The sequence below is a fragment of the Dermacentor andersoni genome, chromosome 4 (genome assembly GCF_023375885.2).
Source record: "Dermacentor andersoni chromosome 4, qqDerAnde1_hic_scaffold, whole genome shotgun sequence".
Classification (NCBI taxonomy): domain Eukaryota; kingdom Metazoa; phylum Arthropoda; class Arachnida; order Ixodida; family Ixodidae; genus Dermacentor; species Dermacentor andersoni.
Window position 1 is genome coordinate 120,327,040 of NC_092817.1, and position 22,203 is coordinate 120,349,242.

At 45.0% G+C, this 22,203-nt stretch overlaps 1 protein-coding gene across 3 annotated transcripts in view; it reads right to left on the bottom strand.

Annotated features, from left to right (window-relative positions):
- The window catches only part of LOC126537548 (DNA damage-regulated autophagy modulator protein 1-like), a 78,206-nt gene that overhangs the window by 21,327 nt on the left and 34,676 nt on the right, over positions 1-22,203 (bottom strand). For all 3 annotated transcript variants that reach the window (XM_050184653.3, XM_055074356.2, XM_050184652.3), the window contains 3 exons: positions 8,633-8,700; positions 5,943-6,115; positions 1,915-2,089 (listed from right to left, as the gene is read on the bottom strand). In XM_050184653.3, coding sequence (XP_050040610.1) covers positions 1,915-2,089; positions 5,943-6,115; positions 8,633-8,700 — 416 coding nt within the window. The remainder of the gene's footprint in view (positions 1-1,914; positions 2,090-5,942; positions 6,116-8,632; positions 8,701-22,203) is intronic.

Below are 22,203 nucleotides of genomic sequence, written 5' to 3' on the forward strand. Positions count from 1 at the left end.
CAAATACAGTGCGCAGCCGCCAGCCGGACATCCCACTTACTCCCTCAACCTTTAACGTTAGATAAAATATGGTGAAAATAACCAATATAAGTTTATTCTTCAGATAGTGAATAGCTTAATTTCACTATTACGAGGGGAAGTCAAAAAGTAAAATGACTTTTGAGAAAACGTATATTTATTCTTATAATAGGAAACTGAAACACACATTATTTTTTCTAAATAACCTCCCTCCAATTCAACGCAGTTTGCCCAACCTATCACAAGTTTTTTGATTCCGTCGGAAAAAAAAAAAGTTTTTGGTTGCACCTGCAACCAATTTTTCACCGCATCAATGGCTTCTGCCTCGGTTGCAAATCTTCTTCCCCTGAGTGTTTCCTTCAATGGTCCAAGCATATGAAAATCGCTTGTAGCAAGGTATGGACTGTATGGTGGGTATTCCAGTAATTCGAATCCCAACTCATTTGCTGTTTCGGCCTTCCGTTTGGCAGAATGTGGCCGAGCATTATCTTGCAGCAGGATGACACCTTTTCGCAGTTTTCCAGGACGTTTGGATCTGACTGCAGATTTCAGTTTAGTTCGCAACACATCACAATAGTTCTCACTGATCAGTTTCGCCTGTTGGGGTGAGATGAACTGCTAATCAAACCTTTCATGTCCCAAAATAGCGTTAGCAAAATCTTACTAGCTGAGGGTTCACGCTTGAATTTCTTAACTTCTGGTGATAATGAGTGTTTCCAAACCATGTAGGCAGCCTTACATTCGGGTTCTTGATGATGTACCCAAGTTTAATCTGCAGTAACAATATGCTGTAACAGTACATCTTCCTCGCGACGATAACGGGCCATATGTTTACGACAGATGCCCAACCTCTGTGTCTTATGCTGTGCTGACAATTCTTTCGGGACCCACCTTACGCGCGCTTTCCAAAAATTTAGCCTGTCGTGTAAGATGGAATACGCTGAACCATGACGGATATGTGAAGTATTGGCGATTTCGACCACTGTGATTCGCCTGTTTTCCATCAGGATACCCTTAATGACTTTCAAATTGTTCTCAGTCGTTGACGTCGATGCCCTGCCCGATCTTCCCTCGTTACATAAAGAAATTCTTCGCTATTTGAAACGTTCTATCTATACGTAGATCTTGCATCGCAATAAACAGCTGTCACCATACTGCAATTGCATTCGAAGAATAATTTCCGTCGATTTAACACCTTCCGCAAACAAAAAGCGAATCACTGCCTTCATTTCCTCCTTGGTGCAGATCGACAATGGAGCTGCCATGTTTAACGGTCTGCTACGCTCAACGACGAACGCGTGAATATGAGTCACACGTTCCATAGAAGCGTTGCAGAGGACACTAATTCAGCCCTGCATACTAGCAGTGTTACCGAACCCCAGTGAGAGAAATCGCAAAGTCTCTTTACTTTTTGACTTCCCTCGTATATGGCACTACGCAGATACGGCTTACCCACAGAAAATTGCGCATCTGGCATGTAGCTAATGATAGTGAGCTTAAGATGCTACTAACGTGGAGATTCAATACATATTTGTTGTTTTGGCCGTATTTTATCTTTAACGTGTAAGGTAGATGGATTGAGTAGGATTCCTGGTTGGTGCGCGCTCACTGTACCTTTCTTTTGCATGCGCCAGCGTGATTTCTTTAGCAAACGCTCAGTTGTTGTCGGTGCATGTGTCCTCTGTCCTGTATCCCTTCTCTGTCTTGTTCCTAATTCCAAGCACCTTTTCAAAGATGAACCAGTACCAACTCGCCGAGTTTGCTACTATTATCGAAGACATGTCGCCTTGTCGAACCGTTAGCTCCGGGCTGGAGGCTTCCCTCATTGGACCCCTGTTAATCACGTGAATCGGGTCATGTCACATGCATTTAAATGCGATCGCATATGGTTCTTACTCATCACTCCCGAAATGACTCCAATGATGGCAATAAGGCACCGCGCGTAGAAGGAGGTCTTCCAGGCGCCGTAGTCGAGGAAGTAGTTGCACAAGGCGAGGATCCACATGAGGCTGATGCCACTGGCGAACATGCCCACGGCCCCTATTATGTGTGGCACGAAGATGGGAAGCAGCTGCACCAGGAGATTAGAGACAAGCAGAAGAGAGAGATGTCAACTTACAGGAATACTAAGGTACGGCACTACAGTTTAGTCTGGTGAAGTACTTTTCTTTACATACTCGGTGGGGATAATGCCCGTCAGCAAGAGGTTTGTTATTAAAACCGGAAACGAGATAAACGCACTTCCTTGAATTTCGAGCCAGAAGGACAGCCCCATAGAGTTTCTCACTATAACACCTAGAGGGAAATGTGGCGCCACCGTCTGTGGGAGTTTCTTAAGGGGGCACCGTGTCGTCATGGAAATGACGGTATATGTGTCTGCGAGGCTCGTGTTGGCTGGTGTTGTAAGAGGCTTCGTCTGAAAGGTGGATATGGCTACATAAATAACGCGTTCTCAAAGTAAAATCTTCATGAAATGTTTCCATTCACGCATATTACATCTTTGCTCACCTACAATGCATGACCAAGCGAAGAAAGGCAAGAACAGACGACCAACTGTTTCAAAGCGAGCGCGAACCTTGTCATCCGTCTTCCAACTTTAGCGGCCCATTGATGCATTTTACGTAACATATAGTCGTATACGCAATAACAAGTTCTCATAGTTAAACAAAACATGTTTTCGCGTAATAATTAAGCTAAAACAGCTTTTAACGTGCTGTTTTAGTAGAAAATGAATCATTGTGACAGACGGAACGGTGCTTGCCAAGCGCGTCTTCAAGGTTTCCTGTCTCTCCGAGAACGATGCCAATCCGAAGACACAATATATATATATATATATATACCGGCATTCCCATGCATACCACAGCGCAGCAGCGCCAGATTTCCCTCTAGGTAATGTAGTGAGAAACTCTATGGACAGCCCCGGTGCGTTGGAATGGCGTCACGGTTTTAAAAGTATTTTGACGTGTTTGGACCATTTTCAGTAGAAAAATGGTTTCGGAATTCGCTAGGCAGAACATTTGTTTGTCATTACGATGCAATCGCTGTTTATTGTAATGTTTTAACCATTACCGAGGAGATGCTGTCGAAGTACTTCGACCTCGAGAAGGGCTGTCGCGGCAGTTTGGGACTTTCGTGACTTACCATGATTCATGGTAAGATTGACGCTTCTTTCACCCAGGAACTATTATTTACCAGTGTAGCTTAACTGATTGTTTCTGGTGCTGGTGTAAGGGTTGTTGTTTCAAGGCATGACAGAAAAGCATTCAGTAATGGGTCCGCTTGGGCTAGATTACTAGCAATATTGAAAATACAGTTGTAACTCGATTTGACGAAGTGATGACCACGCTCGAATTATTTCGTTAAATCGGGAAGTTCGAAAAAATCGAGAAAGAAAATTTTCAGTCTTTCGAAATCTAAACTTGTAGCGTAGCGACACGCAAAAGCTACCGGGGCATTTATTTGCCGCTAATCCGGCCATCTGCCGCATAAACCACGAAGTAACGAAAGCAACCACCGCCGCCCATACCTAGGCGGTGTTGAGTCCGCTGTTACGCGCATGGGTGACTCGTGCAGCCTCGTCAAAATAAAGCTAGGGCCGTGACCACGGCGCGTAGATGTTTTAACGCGATAGATTTAGAGCGCACGCTCGAAGAAAAACCTGTCTGTGTCGAAATTAGAATGAAATCACCGCTTTTTTTACTCATTTACTTCAGGAAAAACTTTGTTAAATTGAGTTCGGACAAGTTGGTTTCGTTGATTCGGGCTGACGACAACATTGAACCCTACGGGCACCTGCCGGGGAATTGAAACTTCTTCGTTAGATAGGGAACTTCATAAAATCGGGTTTCGTTGGATTGAGTTTTAACTGTAATGCAGGGCAGGATAAAATAATTGAGAGCATTTGTCATCTTCTTGGTGGTCCGTGTCTTTTGCGCTGTATTTCGAAATAAAGTACAATATACACTGCGAAAACAAGCCGCAAGGACAAGCCCGGTAAGTGCCGCTGTTCTTCTTATTCTGCAACGTGCACTCTTCTTCCACTACGAGCAAGTCCTACCGACGCGAATTTTTATTCTTCTCCTTCATCATTCAATTCGGTGCCATTGTGAGCAATGCTTCTAACGTGTAAAATATCGTGCCCCACATATTTGACAATGATGGTAATATCCAGAACTGCAGAGTGGCACACTTTCATGAAGAAAAGAAATAACTAACCTAATACAGAGGTTGAGCTTGCTTTCTTATGCGAGAAAACTCAAACTACTATAGTTACATGCACATATTGTAGAAAAAAAAAAGTAGGATGAGAGCGCAGAGATGGCACGAGATTACATTTGAATATAAGCGATCTATGAATACGAGGCAAACAGACGCGTTATACAGAAAGGTGATGTCTGCTTCGTTCTAACGAGTGTCTTATGCTTGGGATCAGCGGACCCCTTTAGCAGTAAAAGAACAAGGGCCAATGCATGCCCGAAGTGAGGCCTACTTTGAGGGAAAGTCGCCACACCAAGCAACAAGTTTTTCGTGATTCAAATGATAAACAATCAAGCCGGACCATAACCATATCTATGAATACAACGGGCTTTAAACATGGGTCACAGCCGACCCACAAGCGTGGCGCCCTATTTCAAGGCTCTCGGTGCCCACACCAAATTGTGGTTCCATCTAGAACTCGGTGGGAACTCGGAACTGGGAATAGTCTAATCAAGCGAACTTTCATTTCTTGGGTAGTTAATTTCTTCACCGTGGGGCGGCGATTGCTCAAACGAGCGTGAGGAGGTGCGCAAGTTGTCATCGTGAAGATGGCCGCAGCGCTCCGGTAGATGGGTACTCGCGTGAACAGCAGGCCTCGCGATTGTGTGGAGTCCTCAAATGATTGTTTGAATTTTACTATATTAGCAATGAGCGTGAGCATTATGTCCGATCATGTGAATCTAATTCATACAATGGAGACCGCAAAACCAACAGGGATAGCAGCCAGCTTTACGGCAGCGAGTTCAGCTTGCTGCCCTTTGATGATTTCATAATTTCTTGCGCTGACTGGCATGTCCTGCAGATGGTGGCAATATCGCCTGTATTATTTACAGTGTATCTACAGCTTGTCATAGAGATATGTTGACCATGGCTCAGCCGAGTGTGATGTTTTGCCCAATAATTGTGAAACTGTGGCACCTACCCGGAACACACTGTGCTTTCAGAAAGCATAAAAAAAAGAAACGTAGCTCACGTCGCTTATGAACTAGAATATCGAACATTTCGCGTACTGTAGGAAATTAATATAAAAACACTTTGTTTATTCTATGAAATCTATTTTTTTCTTTTTGTACCAGCATCATAACATTGTAAACATTTTCTTTGGATTTGAGTAGATATTGTCATTCAAAAATTATATTGCATAAGACATCCTAACATTCGATCTCAATACAACTTTGGAAAGAACATTTCTATAGCTTTATATGTTAATCCATAGAATGCCATTGTAGCAATCATCGTGTATTCAATCAAAACATCCTCATTAAAGCATTGAGAAAAGCTGCATTGTTTGCATGGTGAATGAACAACTAGCCCCGAACTCTTTGTGGAACCACGCAATGTTTGCGGTTCCGTCAATGCCAGCTGGTGCGGTAACTTCAAGGCGGTGCCGCCAGCCGTCCTTCATCTCTACGCCTTATCTCGCTTACCAAGCCTCTTCTCAAGGTAAAAGTGGCGTTTATGGTATTATGGAAGGGTAATTTACCTATGCAGGTGCAATGGTTTTTCTCTTTCGAGGCCTTTAAAACTAATGCAAGAGCATTAGTTTTAAACACTGTTAGCCTGGATAGTACGTTTCATATGCCCCTTAGACAAAGCACTGCTTCAAATTTCGCACGAAGAGCTTCAAACCAGCGGGATCAATGAAGGAGCTGTGTAGAATGGCTCACCCAGCTGCCATCTCTACGCAAGTGACCCACGGGGTTTATGGCCAGCAGCACCATTCCCGCCGAGCAGCCAGCTCCGGCTAGCGGGATCAGGCGGCTCAGCCATTTCACGATGCCGTCTTGCGATGCGTTCATCACCGTGATGATCATGTAGCATAGGCAGCAGCCGACCAGGACTGTGACGGGTGTAAGTGAGAGAGAGAGAGAAAAAACAAACGTGTCATCTAAGTGCAGCGCAACCAGGTAGACGATACACATGTATATGGAGAAGCGCTAAAATAAATAGTAGTTTAGGAACTGACAATGTTCAATCCCAGCCGATAACATAGAGGTCACTTAGCGCTCCGCAGTCGCATGCGCGGATGCAAACCGCAATTCGACAACTTCGCTATCATTCACAAATCCAAGCGCCAGGGGCACGCAGGGGATCGGTGCGTGGCGTCCACGCATCCAGACTTCCTGAATCTTAACCCTGCACCTGCCTTGCCGTAGTGCGGTGGTGGAAACGCAGATTTTTTTTTTTTTTTTTTTGCATCCCTTACCCGAATCTGCTTCCATGTCGTTTTTAAAGTGAACATTTCTTTGCAAACCCCCTCCCGGCCTTTACTGACTGGTTGTTGCTGCTGTTTAGCTGAATAGCTCATACGAAAAAAAAAAAGCATAATTCGATTACGCCTCCTAGCGTGGGATCGAACCTCGGTCATTCAAGCACAGCAGCCCGGTGCTCTAACCATTATGCCACAGCTTTTTTCTCTTTATTGCCACATTGAACAGCACAAGCACCTAATAAAAACATTCGGGGAGCCAGTCTCTAAGAACTGGCCTTACTGTGCGAACCCGTTAATATTCGCGCACGTTCAACAATGCTTCGACCCTAGGGAGCCATTCAAGCTCTGGGGTTTGAAAGTGGTACACAGCTATAATTCTGCTGGTGCTTTCCTTGAAATATAGACGTAGCCGTTAGTATACTTCCACAGTGCCAGCACCCACTGGACCTTTGAGATGATCGCCGCGTGTATCACATTGAGTAGCCCGGATGTACGAGAACGTGTGAGCACGCGCCAGTTTCATTTACGCCGGAGACGCAGGAATGAAGCGGTCTAACGTATATTAGCATTTGATTAGTCGCTTCACGAAAGCCTCGCTTCGCAGAGGTTCAAAGATGCGCGTTGGATCTGGGAATTTCTTCTTTCTAGCTGTGTATGTAATCACGGCGTTTCCAAACAAATTTCAATTGGAAGTCAGCGCTTGTCCGTGTCCACACTGTCGTAACTGTTTTTCTTACTTCGCGCTCCAAGTTTACTTGCATGTTCTCTTTCTAGTCATACTTGCACCATTTGCCAAATAAGAACCGATTGACCGGAAGTCAGGTTTCGCCAACTGCCATACAATGGGTATGCGTTTCACAGTGGTTTTCTATAGCTGTAGAGAAAGTGGGGAATACGGGCAGCAACGACAGTTGTGCAAAGGCATATAAGGTGCTAAATCGACACTTCAACACTAGGTCAGTTTTGGACGAATAAATGTTTCTTTAAAAACTCCACTTGTAATAGCTTGTCAAAAAAATGTTCACGTTTACTGGATAAAAAGAAAGCCAAACTTCCCGTGATTTTTTTTTTTTTGTAGTCTTTGAATTATAGCGTTGGTTCGTCGGTGCACACTGTAATGGAATTCGAAATATTTTCGCGTGTTCCTGTCATTTCTTGACAAACGTAAAGTTTTAGAAACTTATTAGGTTGATCTTCTCGTTCATTTTGGGTGCATTATAGTATTTTCCAAGAAACCCGAGTAACTAGACAGGTGGAAGACGCTGTCAAAATTTATTACGTCACTACGAGATCGGGGCGGGAACTTTAACGTGGCGTCGCCACGTGTCCTTCACCTTGCCGTTCTTCGCGACCTGCCGAGCCTCCCTTCACGGCAAGTGTGTCTCTTCAGTTCTTACAAAAATTGCCATTTAATCATACCGCTTAATGTACTATATCCCTATATAACATGAACTAAGCTTAGTTCATGTGCATGAGCAAAAGAAAAGTAAAATGAAGTGCCAACACATTGCGACGGTTAATAAGGCGATACTGTAGGAGTCAGCTCATGACAAAAAGCCCGCTCGAATGGCCCGAATAAAAAGCTCCGTGAAGGCTGCCCTTTAGTGGCTCACCGCAATAAAACCGGACGCGTCTCACATATACCCAACAAGGGTCGAATGAATATGGCCGTCCAATAGACCGGTATGGCATCTAAAACTAGCACGGCGCACTGCATGTCCATTGGCGCCGTGCTGTGGGCGTGTAAATGTGCGGGAAACGTTCTGTTTTCTTCTAGAGATCGCACACGTATCATGTGTGTGCGCGTCAGCTACGCTGACTAAATTTCAAGCTACATTTATGGGCAGCGTACTCTACACTCAGAGTAGTTGTAGCAAGAAAATCTTACGTTTTTCCTTAGCGAGCATTCTTCCATATGCAGAACAATTTTATGCTAGCCTTCACTTCAGTAGTTTTTGACTAGCTGCCGTGCGTTAGTCGCTGCTGGCAAAGTGTGCTGTCATGTTGTATCTCCCTGATTCACCTCATATTCACAAATGATCGAGGTTTGTGTGTGATCAGCGACTGATCTGATAGCTTTAAAATATTTTATGATAATAAACGGGCATACCGATCCGTGGAAAAATATGAATAAAATGAACTTACAGCATAGTGACACCAGGATCATGGAAAAAGAGAAGACGCTGCTCTGCGGAGGGTCCCCACCGGCATCACTGAAAAAAAGAAATGACTACTTATTATACAGACCAAAGGAGTGGATTGCGAACCAAATATAAATCGAACCAAATATTAGACCGCGTTCCGCGATCTTCTCTATGCCGCTGACTCACTCGGTGCAGAGTGATGAGCCATGCTGCCAAGGACAAATGTGTTCGTGCGCACATGTCAGAACATGACCCCCGAGATTCTGGAGCATGAGCCTTGTGATTGTGCCTGTGTAAGAGGCTGTCCTATCTCGGAACTTGGTTTCAATGTTTATATGGGATGAGTTACGAACATATACCGCGTTGTCATGTATAACGTTTTATCAATATGTGCGGTGCCAGAAAAACAGGGCTCAGTGAAACTTAGAACTGAGTCCTTCAGCGCAGTTTTTCCGGCCCTTCCTAGTGATTAGGGATTGAATACTGATTTGAATTGAAAATATGCGCGACTTTGACTTTCAATCGCTGATAGTTGACTAATGAAGTACTTACAACCGAAAGTACACTATATGAGTTTGTGAATTAAACTGAAACAGCGAAAGACCAATACTTTCAGGACACGGTGTTCAGCTCTAATGCCAGACTTTGCACATACGGGCAGATCGGCAGGAAAGAACGTCAGTATATGTTCTCTTCCTTTCTTGACCTCCCCAACTATGTCGATGCGATGTTTGCGCTTCACCTAGACCTTAAAAAAATTTTATTTTCGTCCAAAAACGTACAAGCAGAATTGTGCAGAAAATAGCATTGTTTTAAGCTCCCTAAGGGCCCATGAAAGTTGATTCCTGGCAGACCTTCCACGTTGTCAGGGTCGGTTAGGACACACTCGAGCTCGGCTTCGTACAATGTCAAGAGAATAGTCTTGTTACTCGATGCGCTAGCTATCTCTTGAACATCTACGTTTCTTTGCCAAGCCTTTCATGGCTACAAAACAGCTAGTTAGTTACCTTTGGTAGCCAAAAAGACACTATTCCTTCTAGCCGCACCACTCGATGACGAAGCATCCAGAAATCACAATGAAAGCTATGTGTACAGTACCCGCCGTGCTTGTTTAGTGGATATGGTGTTGGGCTGCTAAGCACGAGGTCGTGGGATCGAATCCCGGCCACGGCGGCCGCATTTCAATGGGGGAAGAATGCAGAAACACCTGTGTACTTCGATTTAGCCGCACGTTAAAGAACCACAGGCCGTCGAAATTTCCGGAGGGGAAAGAGAAAAGCAGAAGGCAGGGACGTTAACCAGAATAACGTCCGGTTGGCTACCCTACACCGGGAGAAAGGGGAAACAAAGATGGCAGGGAGAGAGAGGAGGGAAGAAAATTAGTGGTGAGTTCGCTGACGTGTGTGGTCTTATAGAGATTGCATTAATAGTTACAGATGTTCGCACAAGCCCGTCGTCCCCAAGAAGCACAAAAGCGAAAAAAAAAATTTCCGGAACCCCCGCAACGGCATGCCTCATGATCACGTCGTGGTTTTGGCACTTAGAACCCCTCAATTAAATTTTATGTGTACATTGCTGCTATTGGTGACTGGTTTCCTCAACTTCGTAACTCAGGCAGTGTTAAAAATATTTGAACTGTTTCAATCGTTCCGCCTCTCCCACACACCTCATACTTCGAAAATATTTGCGGGCGCCATTGTATATCTAATCAACTAATGTTGTATTCATTCATCTTTATCCTGAATCATCAAAATTTTAAGTGTGTGAGCGCATTCGGTATTACTGCATCCGACAACTTTCCCAAATAAAACGTTATTAGGCGTACGAGATACCGCTGAAACATGGTCAGGCAAGTGCGGAAAAATGCTAGATTTCTTTATCCAAAAGCAGGAGCCGGTAGAAGTCTGTTCAAACACAGCCAATGCACACTTCATTCTGACCTTTTGTCCTTCAGCTTCCGCAACTGCTTGCGCGGATTATTTACTTGGGCAAGCATCGGCACCGGGGCGGGATATGTCTCCGTTTGCTCTCTCTCCGAAACGCGCTAGTTTTGCGGCACGCTCCGACCCAGGAAAAGAAAGGGGGGGGGGGGGGGCACATTGACACCTAGCGGAGGTTACGGACGTGACGTCAGCGTAAGCCTTCGTAATAGAGCGCTCTTCTTAGCTGCGCCGGCTGATTTCGTTTCGCATAGCAACAGGTTGCTGTTTGTTGCGGTTGAACGCAGCGATCACCAGGCGGTTCACTCCGGTTGAGTGCAGACAAGGGTCGCCTCGATCGGTTCCGCCGCGCCGCGGCCTTCGCTCGCGTGCGACATCCGCCGCGCGCCGGAGCTTAGCGCCTGTCAATTAAACCGAGCCGAAGCGGATCGCGTCGGCGGCTGTGTAAACAAACACGTGGTATCAAACAGCGAGAAGGTAAAGGAACGAAAAGGAAGGAAGAAAGAAAGAAAGTAAGAAAGCGAAATGTAGAAGGAAAGGTGGAGAGATGTAGCGAGGTGGAGTGAAACCAGACTGTTCGTGACGAGCAATCCCGTCGTTGCTCTTGCGAACGAGAGTGCGTATGCACACGAGTCCACGTTGCCCCACTCGCGCGTGCAAGTGACGGTGTGCACCGCAAGGCTTGTACGTGCCGACTGCGCGCATGTTTAAAACATGCCGCGGGCACGAGAGAGGAAAAGACATCGCTGCGACATGCTGGCGTCGGCGATGCCACCGGCCGCGGTATTACGCGGAAGTTTGCCCATGCGAACGGCGCGCGAATCACGTGGTTTCGCCAAGTACTAACAAACCATATATACCTTGTCTCGCTTTTTGTATTATTATTCCTATGTTATACTTGTTAAGCTCATAACCTTCCTTTTTTTTTCCTTGGCAATTTTTTTTTCTTTCGTCTGCCGCTTTCCCACTCTACACGACAACGCCTGGCTCGGCTCCTCTCTCCCAAAAGAGTGTCCTTGTTTCTAGGAAGCACCGCACGATCGCACGCACGTGACTCAGACTCGCTGCGTGGTTCGCAGCGACGGTTTACCGTGGCTTTGAGCGAGCGGTTGGGTGCGACAGCAGCGTAGGCATACACCTAGATATACCAAGTCATCACCAGCAACTGAGTGGGCGTAATACGTTCGAAACAGGGCTGTAAGCGATGAGGCATCGTCGAAGAAGAAAACGCGAACTGACCGAGCCAAGCGTGAAGAACTACCCGCGGAAGACTTGATACGTCGAAGCACCAAAGGCCGCATGACCTTTGTGCTTTGTTGAAGACATAAAAAAATTATTAACAGTAAAATTACAACTACAACCGCTGCACAACTGCCACGCATAGGTTGTGGCTTCGTGTGCATGGTATGCGCATGAGCGCGAATCGCAATCTCCGCGTTATAAAACTTAAATTTTCCCAGAAATGGTGCCTTGGCGCTGATGGGAGGCATTACGGTAACTATGAGCGTCGCGAATCTTATGTATGAGCATAGCAGTTTGAATATGGAGAGGCCGTTGGAAATCCTAACGCCAGAAGAAGCTCCGCTTCTTTTGGGGTATCCTGAAGATCAGAAATGTGATTCTGTAGCTGAGCATGTGCATAGAATTAATCAATTAGCGTTACTGGCTCTTTTTGCACTGGCATATGAGATTTATTGGCCCTTTTCAACTCATGCAAATGGGGAACTCTAGAAAGAACAGCTACAAAAAGAAAGGAGTTGCTTGGCCGTTCTGCTTCTGCGGATGAGGTTGCCGGTACCGTTCCTGGCCGCAGTAGTCGCATTTCGACGGGGCTGAACTGCTTGTGTGCGTAGGCTTAAACACACGTTAAGGAGACGCCGGTGGTCAACATTAACCCGGAGTCACACACTCATAATCCACGTCTTATAATCAGGTCGTAGTTCTGGCACGTAAAACTCCAGAATTCTTCAGAATGCTGTCCTGGCTTCACCACCTAGCCTGTTCAGCGGCGTGTGACGGTGCGTCCACGTGACCGTCTTGTTCTACGAAGAACACGCCGACTGCTCGTCGCTTGCGCCTCTGAGAGATACGCTGATAAAAATTCGAGATCGACGAAGTTCTCCGCAGTGCCTCAGCACGTTAAACGTGAGCGGAGGGGACAGTAAGCGCGACGCTCACCTCAAACTCTGTTAATAGAACAACTTCACCACGTTCAGAGCGTAGGCGCTGCGATCCTATTGGCGCCATGATGACGGTAGTCCTCGTCACTTTCCCACTGTGCTTGGTTTGAGTGAATCATTGAAGACGATGCCAAGGGGAATGTAATTGTGTATTTGCCTAAAGAATTCTAGGGAAAAGATTGGTCGGTGCGCCACCTGTAATCTACTCATATACTCTAGAATTTCTTTTTCAACCCTAATTAAAGCGCTGCAATAACTTTTCTTAAATTATTGACTCCTTGAAATAGCGAAATTCAAACCGAGACGTAGTGAAGTCTTATTTGCCAAGAAGTGATCCTGAGACCAGCACCACTGTCTAGATATCCATCCCAAAATGTGCTAAATAATGGACATCACCTTGCAGCTTTTATGATTGCGCGCTCATAGAGGTCAGCTGGTGAGAAATTGTTAAAAGAAACACTAATACGTATCGCGGATGGCTGTATTGATGATAGTGCTATGGTATTTCCGCTAAGCGGGCGTGACTTCACAGCAGCTCAATTTCACAATTTCAGCATCTAACAAAGTGAACAATTCAAAAATTATTGTATTTGCGTCTGGGCCACGTTTGTTTATGCTAGGTTAGGTTAACGTTAGCTTAGCTTGGGTTAGGTTAACGCTACGCAAGCGTTCAAATGGTATAAAATGGCTTGTACTGGTCCCATCATGGCAGTCTTCGCGGCGAAACACAGCCAGAGTGCAGAGTGCGGCGCAGCAGAAGTTGGCGGTGGTGTGCGCGCGTATATTGTGTGAAATCCAATTACAATGCCATTCACAGGCCTGTTGCAGGGTGTAGCCCGCATGCGATATTATTGCGACTATCGTAGGAAGCTACGTTAGAGTAAGAGCCGTTAGGGTGGCGCGACGTATTCTCACAACGGTTACGTCGTGAGCATTATTGTTTTTCTGTCGCGGCCTCATTTGGTTAGGTGGACGTCAGGTTAGGTTAGCGTAAAACGCGTCAGGGGGGGGGGGGGGGGGGGGGGCGTGGCGTATTCTCAAAGCGGTTGCAGGGCCGTCGTGCGTTGCCGCTGATCTTTAAGCCACTCGAAACATCTGCGATATAATCGCCTGTCTCACGGCGCCGTCAGCCAGCGTCCGAGCGTAAACAAACTCGACCCCACTCTGCAATGCCGGCACGCCTAGGGACAAACGCCTACAACACGCGCGAAGAAACTCCTCCGTAGTACCTAGGCGGAGTCATATATTCAAGGAGCAAAAGGCCCCAGATTTTCCCTCTTGCACCCGCTCTTACTCGCGCATGCACGCAAACATCCGGCGCCTCCGCAAGTACCATGTCCCCGCTGTACTTACTATCAATTTTAATGTCGCCTCTGGGCGGCGGAGTCTCATGTAACCGTATCCGGTATCCTTAACACGAGCAGAGCCCCAGAACGGTTCCTGCAAGCATAACACCTGCAGCCGCCAAACAGTACGCCTCGTATATGGAGCTAAATAAAGAGTTCACAAAAAACAAAACAGTGTCATAAAGGGCGCCATGCGGAGATGACGTCAACTCCTGCGCTTTGGCGCAGGCGGTTCGAATTGAAGTATAGCAGGAAGACCCTCAGGGGCAATTTTCTCCGATATAGATTGCTATCATGGCATTCGGAAAATGATGATAGGCTTCTAGATGAATACTCTATCTACATTGTTATTCTCCTTTAGTGTCCCTTCAAGAAATAAATTTAATTTAAGGAATAGGATGCCATGCTTACAAATCAGAGTTGTGCGGCATTTCCTTTTTCTTTTTTTGCTACCCAGCCTGCCCTCCACGTGCTCCTATGGTAATCTAGATAAGGCGGGTGTTTTCATGAACCGTTCTTGGTTTTTCAAGGCTTCGATGGACGGCATTCTTAACGGCCTTCTTAACAGCCATGAAGTCGTTTGCGGGATTCCCCTATGGAAATCACTACCTTGTACACTTTTATAGTAACGTTGATGGCGCGGTGACTGCGGTCACACTAACCCCCCCCCCCCCTCTCCTTCCGTGTCCCATTTCAATTTTTTTTCTTTTAATCTTGCAGTTACTTGGTGATGTAAACCAAGCATTGCCTTGAAAATGAAACGGGTACACTCAACCATCTTTCATGTTATTTAAAAATATGTAAGATAATTACTATGCCACGAAAGCCCAAGAATATTATCATACGGATGTACAGACAATATGTCTTCCGAAATTTCGTTTGTGCACCCGTGTTGTGCCCCGGAAGGCCGCACTGAACTTGGAAAACAATGAATTTTGGCCGATGTTATCGCGTTAATAGAGCATTGTACCATCTTTTGTAAAAATCCAGAAAATAGCGGCCATCATAGCAAAGGGCACCATCTTTTTCTGCAAAACGCGTGAAATTGTAGTTTTGCTTTTAAGGAGGAAGAAAAAAGAAACGTTTGAATTGGAGACCCTCACAGCAAAATTTTTTTGTGAGTCGGGCTTCGCCGCGTGACATTATGGCTGGAAATACAAACCGTATGGACGCACACGGTACTGAAACGCTGGAGCTGGATTGGCTGTCTTCGAAATAAACGCCACAACACGCACTAGTGCAGCATATTAAGGTTGTTCGGCAAAGCTCCCATTTCTATGGCGTAATGTTTAATAGGGGCTGTTCCAGAATACGGTTTCGAAATTCTTTCAAAATGGGCAAGATGCGATAGGAAAGTCATTTCCTTGGCATTATTTTCATCACACATTTATACGCTCTAAAATGACTCTAGCAAGTAATTAAAAAAGCATTAATGGGAAGTAAAATAATTAACTTGATAATGGAGCAAGGACACGACTTGACATGGACAAATGTCAAGTCAGCAGGTGAGACGTACTCACGCTACTAATGAACGTCTGCTGAGGGCATGAGCATTCCGTTCTTCGTTAGTTAAGTTTACGTCTTCCAGCTGCTATTAGCCGGAGCTCAATAGACTGCACAAATTAGGAGCTTCAACTTCAGCATGTCTGCTCTGAAATATAATATGGACTCCCCGGATGAGACGTTTAAACTTTCCCATTAGGGCAATTATATGGCTCTTCCATATTAAATTTTAATATGTAAATTTTCCATTATTATGTGCTTATTTTAAATGCTCGATCCATCTTAGAATTTATGCGTGTGGGATGAAAACATAGTCGAGTTGATCGCTTTCTCACTGCGTCTTGCCTATCTTTCAACGAATTTCGAACGCGTCTTTCTAAACACCCTGAGTATAAAAAAGTTTTTTTATGGAAACAGAAACTCTGAGCCAAACCACATTAATATGCTAGACAAGCGCGTTTGTCCCTTATTTCTGTTATAGTGAGTTCAGTTCCAGTAATGCCGTGCCGTGCTCGTCAGTCCAGTTTACATTTCCGACCATAAAGTCATGTAGTAATGCCCTACACACAACGACACTTCGCGATGCGGGTCTCAACTTTATTTATTTTTTCTTAAAATCAAAATTACCTGTTTAACAACTTAAATAGCTGGTAATCTTCTCTGTAATGACCGCTATTTTCTGGATTTTTTTTAGAAAGACAGTATTTTATTGATATCTAACATGGGTCAAAATATTGTTTTCTAAGTTCAGCACTGTTTTCCGAGACTATTACGCAACATGAAGGTACAAATCAAATTTTCGCAGATATGCGTTGTCGACATCTATCTGAGCTTTATACCCAACCAATTTTTGCATACGGTTTCCAGTAAACAATATACTTCTGCACAGAAAAAAACAATAGCGCCTAAATTCTTTTTTGCATAAAAAATGACATGTCTACCAATTGTAGTAATGCGTCTTGTGACAATGAAGAAAAGACTCGATTTCTTGACTATAATTTGCCTCTCATCTGGTTTGCTGCCGTCTAGAAAATTTAAATGGCCCCCAAATGTACAATCTCTTCTTCTCGCGTCAAATTTTTTACCTTATATTGTTTAATGAAATCACAGATGTTCGAGAGCATCCGTTGCGACAGTTGACATGGAATGACTATAAGTTAGTCGGCATTGATACGGACCACGACCAGATATAAACCGTGAGAACAAACAAGCAACCAAGCAAGGTTTCCTTAGACATTGCGTGGTAGCAGTACACAAAAATATAGTTTTCGACACTGCTGACGTCATTAAAGCGGCCGTGACGTCAGGTTGGGTTTAGAAAGTCAACAGCAAATAAATGTGCGACAATTACCACATTTTGTATGTCCCAACGAAGAAATTATATATATAAATGTCCCAGTCGTGAGTGCTGAATCTAAGCCAGCCAGTATTAACGCATGCGTGAACAGTGAAACCAATTGCCACAAAAGAAACAACTCATTAATATTACAGCGCTTGTCAGAGCTTCATTTCGACATGGACACCTACAGAGAAAGCTTTAAAGCGATAGCTTGCTTTGGCTCTTCCTCCGATTCGCGGTTGGTATGTATATATGTTTTTGTCTGGCCGTTTATGTGACCTTGACGATGACCTTGACACGTGCATATAGACCCAGGTAGCACAAAAGGGATACATTACATTCTTTTTTTCACCTGTTTATCTCAGACAAACAAAACGCCGAAAAGAAGACGTGGAATAAAAGATCGCGCTCTAGATAATGTTCTATATCTAGTCCAACGTTCGGCTTGAATCCATTTGATAGACGATATAAATCTGGTTTTAAGAACGTCTCAAAAAACCCAGTCTAGAAAAGGAGTTTCCAGATACACAAAGAATCTCACTGAAACCGCTGTCAAGTTCGTTTCAAAACGTTTTGAAACCGTCGTGAAGAATACAGTTCAGTGCTTGGCCTTGTTTTTGCAGCTTAGCTTTTCTTTTCTTTGTACAGTGGCAATCGAAAAAGGTCAGCGTGAGTAAGCGGCAATTGGAGCGGCGAAATTACGGCTCGTGGATAAGGAGCAAGAGTGCCGAGCTGTTCCCACTATTCGCCCTGGAAGGTAGTTCGATCTAACAGTTGTGGTTTGGAATTAATTATTTGGTTTGACGGCTGGTCAACGTACGAACCAGAGCTAAACAGATCATGATACCAACCCATAGTCACGCGGCCGCCATTGCCGACAAATTCTGATTTCGCCGCATAACAAACGTGAGAAAGAGCCCAGCACTCTAGCTATCTGCATACCCCTGCACAACAGCGTCCCGTATTGCAGTTTCGCTGCCCCGGTCGGCGGTCACTTTCCTAAACTTTGTCACAGCACGCGCGAAAGGAAGCTCTTGCACCGTAGTAAGTAGATCCGCAGACAGTTGCTGATGAAGTATAATTTTGCTTCTAAATTCACAACACTTACAGTAAACCAGTATATTAAATATCATACCACCGACAACCTAGAAATGAACACAGTGATTCTGGAACACACACATCGGAAATGTAGAGCTAGGTAAAGGGCTCCAAAAATAATCATAGTAGCATAAACTTATACTAATATGCTCTGCTAGGCTACAGCCAAGTAAAAAACAAATTCCTTCGAGTTTTTACAGAACCCCTGAAAGCTTTATCAGTAACAAATACCTTTGGTTTTTCAATAGAATTTGTCAGCACTAGTACACAAAAAGTAGCAACCTGTCATAAGTGGCAAAAACAAAGGTTACTTAAAAATATAGATTTTTCAAAAACGAATAACTTCAACACATGAAGACAGACATTTGAAAGAATAACTGGATGAAAGCAACTGCAGGCGATCAATACCGACTCCCCAATTGTAATGAAATATTGCCTTTGCAAAGAGCACTACCAACGCGGAACTTGTAAATCATCTTTCAAGTAACCAGAACTTGAATCTACGGGCCAACTATCTTTTAATTAGCTCCATATGGTTATGATTAACAAAAAATTAAGCTCCTCAGTTTGCCTTCTTCAAGTAAATTTCTAGTTGCATATGATTCCTCTGAAACAGAAAAGATTGAGCACCTAAAAGTGAAAGGCAGCGATAGCGAAGAGAGCGCGAGGACGAAAGCGGAGGAGGGTGCAGCGGAACCGTGAGGAGGAAAGTGGAGGAGGAGGGTATGGCGAAAGCGTGAGAAGAAAAAGTGCCGAGCAAGACGGGCTCTGCGGCGTCGATGGCTGCGAGATGGCGCCAGAGTGGCGCGCGTCAGACATGGAAACAAAGCGCTGCATGAGTGGAGGTGTGTCCGCGGCGGCTGGTGCAAATTTCGCCCACGTGTCACCCACGCCCTGCCTGTCGTGATATCCCGAATAGCGATGCAGTTGCGCCACACTTCGCTCCCGTTGCAACGTGCTGCACGATACACGCCAGTCAATATATCACGAAATGAAAACACGTATAGAGCTGCACTCGAATTTTTCATTAGGGAGTATCGCAATCGATGGTGAATTTTTATTTCCAAGCGTTAAATAAAGCGCGAAAGCACACACAAAGAAACTGTTTTTGCGTGGTTTTGAGGGCTCTTTCAGGCTTGGAAAACGATCCTTAGTCACCTGTACAGAGCAACAGCACGTATGGTGCCCGTAAAGAGCAACGATTACATTTTTTGTTACGTTTCTTTCCATTGCAATTTATTTATTTATTTATTTATTTATTTGCTTGTTTGTTTGTTTGTTTGTTTGTTTGTTTATTTCCACAACGCGTGTAGCGCTCTTTGTGCGTCTAAGTAGTCGACTAGGTCACGGCTAGCGCAGTTAACGATCGAGTGTATAAGACTTCACTGTGCCGCACAGACCGCGATGTCCAGGGTTGGCGTGTTTCCCCATGACTTGTCTTTTTCTTTCCATTGATCCTACTTTTGTTACTCGCTCCCAGTGCGTGATCCAGCGATAACAGCGGTGCTGCGGTATGCGACCTAACGACCAAGATGGAAAACAATCGGTGCGAAATCTCGGCGTGCGCTGCCTACCAGAGACCGCGGGTCGCGGCATCAAACTTGTTACGCAAATTGTATCACAGCAAATGTCAACCGGTAATAGCCAGAGCAATTAGGTAATTTTATTCTTAGTTCACGAATCGACGGCCTCGTTAGAAACCGTGCCTCGTTCAGAAGCTCAAATCTTGCTGAGCTCTCTAGCCGACTACGACGCGACCAGACAAGCCTCATTCTATGTCAAATAGATAAGCAAAGGGAGAAAAAGCAAACAAGCGCCGTTCTAATCAGTGGCACCGTTCGCCTTGCGTGTACTTGACCGGTATAGAGAAATGTTTACGATCTTGTCCTAGAGGTTGAGTTCCGGACTTTGCTGCTTACACAGCGTGCACTTAGGACTGAGATAACCAACACCAGGAGGTGCCTGCGAGAGCTTTCTTTATATTGTTTTACATTATTTTTTCCTATAACAGATAAAACGACGAACTACCAGTTCTTTTGGAGAATGTGAGAGGCGGCTTGCAGTCTGGCACTGCTATCGTATCGTAGGATTTCTTGCCGATACAGCTTTTCTCGACTCGGGATGTCGCGTGTAGTGCTCCAAGCCAAAAGGGCGGGCGCGTAGTTGCTGGCAGAGGCGACCTCACAACAGCACTCTCTGAAACTGTTGGAACAACGACGACGACAACGATGACAACGACCACGGCCACGACGACGACTAGCGAATAACGCACATTGCATGCCGCGGCCTCATGCGCACTCCTGCCTGAGCGAACAGACGATAATCACTTCATGATATTCTGTGCTGTCTAGCGCTTCATGTTGATTGTTAATAAAAAATGGGTGTAGCGGCTCGCACTCGCAAGTAGACTACGCTGCTTGAACGCTCCAGGTTAGGGAAGTGGATGCCACCGAAAAAGAATGGTCACTAAAATGAAAGTTATGCGCGGGGAATATGCGAGCGTTTCGTAATTTTACGAAGCCGCCAAGTTGGCTTTTGAGCATAGCGGTAATGAGTACAAGCACAAATGGCAGATACTGCTCAATAAGACACCTTTTTAACAGCATTGAGGCACCAACGAAGCCGACATTCTCATTTCTCGACATATGAAATATAAATATACTAGTCTTCCATTTGTCGTTATATTATTCCAACTGTAATTATTACTCCTCATATCCCAAGGAAATATGTGCTCGTCTCCGAAGTTTGTATCAATAGAGCTACGATTACGAATGTTGTGTTAAACCTGTGATTCGTGAAGAATCGATCCTTGTCGAAGACAATCTATGTTGGGCTTATCAAGGGCACCTGAAGTGAGTAGTGTGTAGGTGAGCATGGTTATGGGTAAGCTTCCCTTGAAAACGATATTCTACCTGGGCTAACCTGTTGGGAAGAAACTTGTAAGATAACGAAGAAGCTTCATAACAAGCTAAATTTCGTGCAACAGGCGATCGAACGTAGTACAATACGTGTAATGTCGAAAAACCAGAATGTAAACCTTCTCTAGAAGCGGTATAGATTGCAGAGCAAATGAGTGTAGCCGATATTATAAGTTGAGTTAAAAGAAGCAAGTGGAGCTTGGATGGTCATGCAATGCCTAGTGCAGGTAAGCGGTTATTCATTATAGTTACAGTGCCCATGGACGGAAAAGGCAGTCTTTTACGGCGCAGAATTGGGCCGTCTGATGAAATCAGACTATTTCAAGGCATGAATTGGAGTCGGCTGACGCAAGACAGTGGTGATAGCGAGCGAGAAAATTTATTTACAGAGAGGCAGAGAGGTTGGCCTGACATATAGCTTGCTTTAGCCTGCTGCTCTACGCTGGGGAAAAGGGACGGGAGGGAAAAGGGCTGATGGATGATGATGATGATGATGATGATGATGATGATGATGATTATGATGATATGAGGAGGAGCTGAGTATATACAAGTTCACAATGTTGTGGCCTCTCTAAACCCGTGCGTATAGCCCAGTGGCTGTTAGAAAGGCTATAGCGACACTTGTAATCAAGGCTTCATCAAGCGTTATAGGTACCTTATAGGTTGCAGAGGTACTAGGCCAAATTGGGAATATTGTCAGGTGCCAGAAACACCCGATTACATATTTTGCGTTTGTCCCGCGTACGCGCAAGAACGACAGCAAGTGGTCTCTTCCATTGCAAACGTCGATAAGGGGCCGCTATCAGACGAGTTTTTTTGGGTCGTTGGCCTAATGCAAACAGCGCAAGGTTATTGCAGATAGTGGTAAAAGGGTCTTCGTCCTTCAGTAAGCGTAAAGTAGGCTGATGGTGAAGATTATGAGATAAATATTCGCATTAACACTTGAGCTCAGCCTGTGGTGAAACGCTCCAAAAGCATTCGTACAAAAGGAGCGCCACTGTTCAGTTATCGCAGCACACCCTCTCAGGAACCTTTATATGTAGATTGTTGAGCCCCCTATTCTACACTTGTCTGCTCCCAGCCTGCAAATCCTCATGTAAGACCACGGCTCTAGATGCATGTTTGTGGCAGATTAGACTGACAGAGAAGAGTCCTTACTGTCTGCAAATCAGAATTCTTGATAAAGCTGGGTGAGATTTCGTGCTGGTGCGGTGAGGCTTTCGATTTATCAACATCTGCTACAGCGTT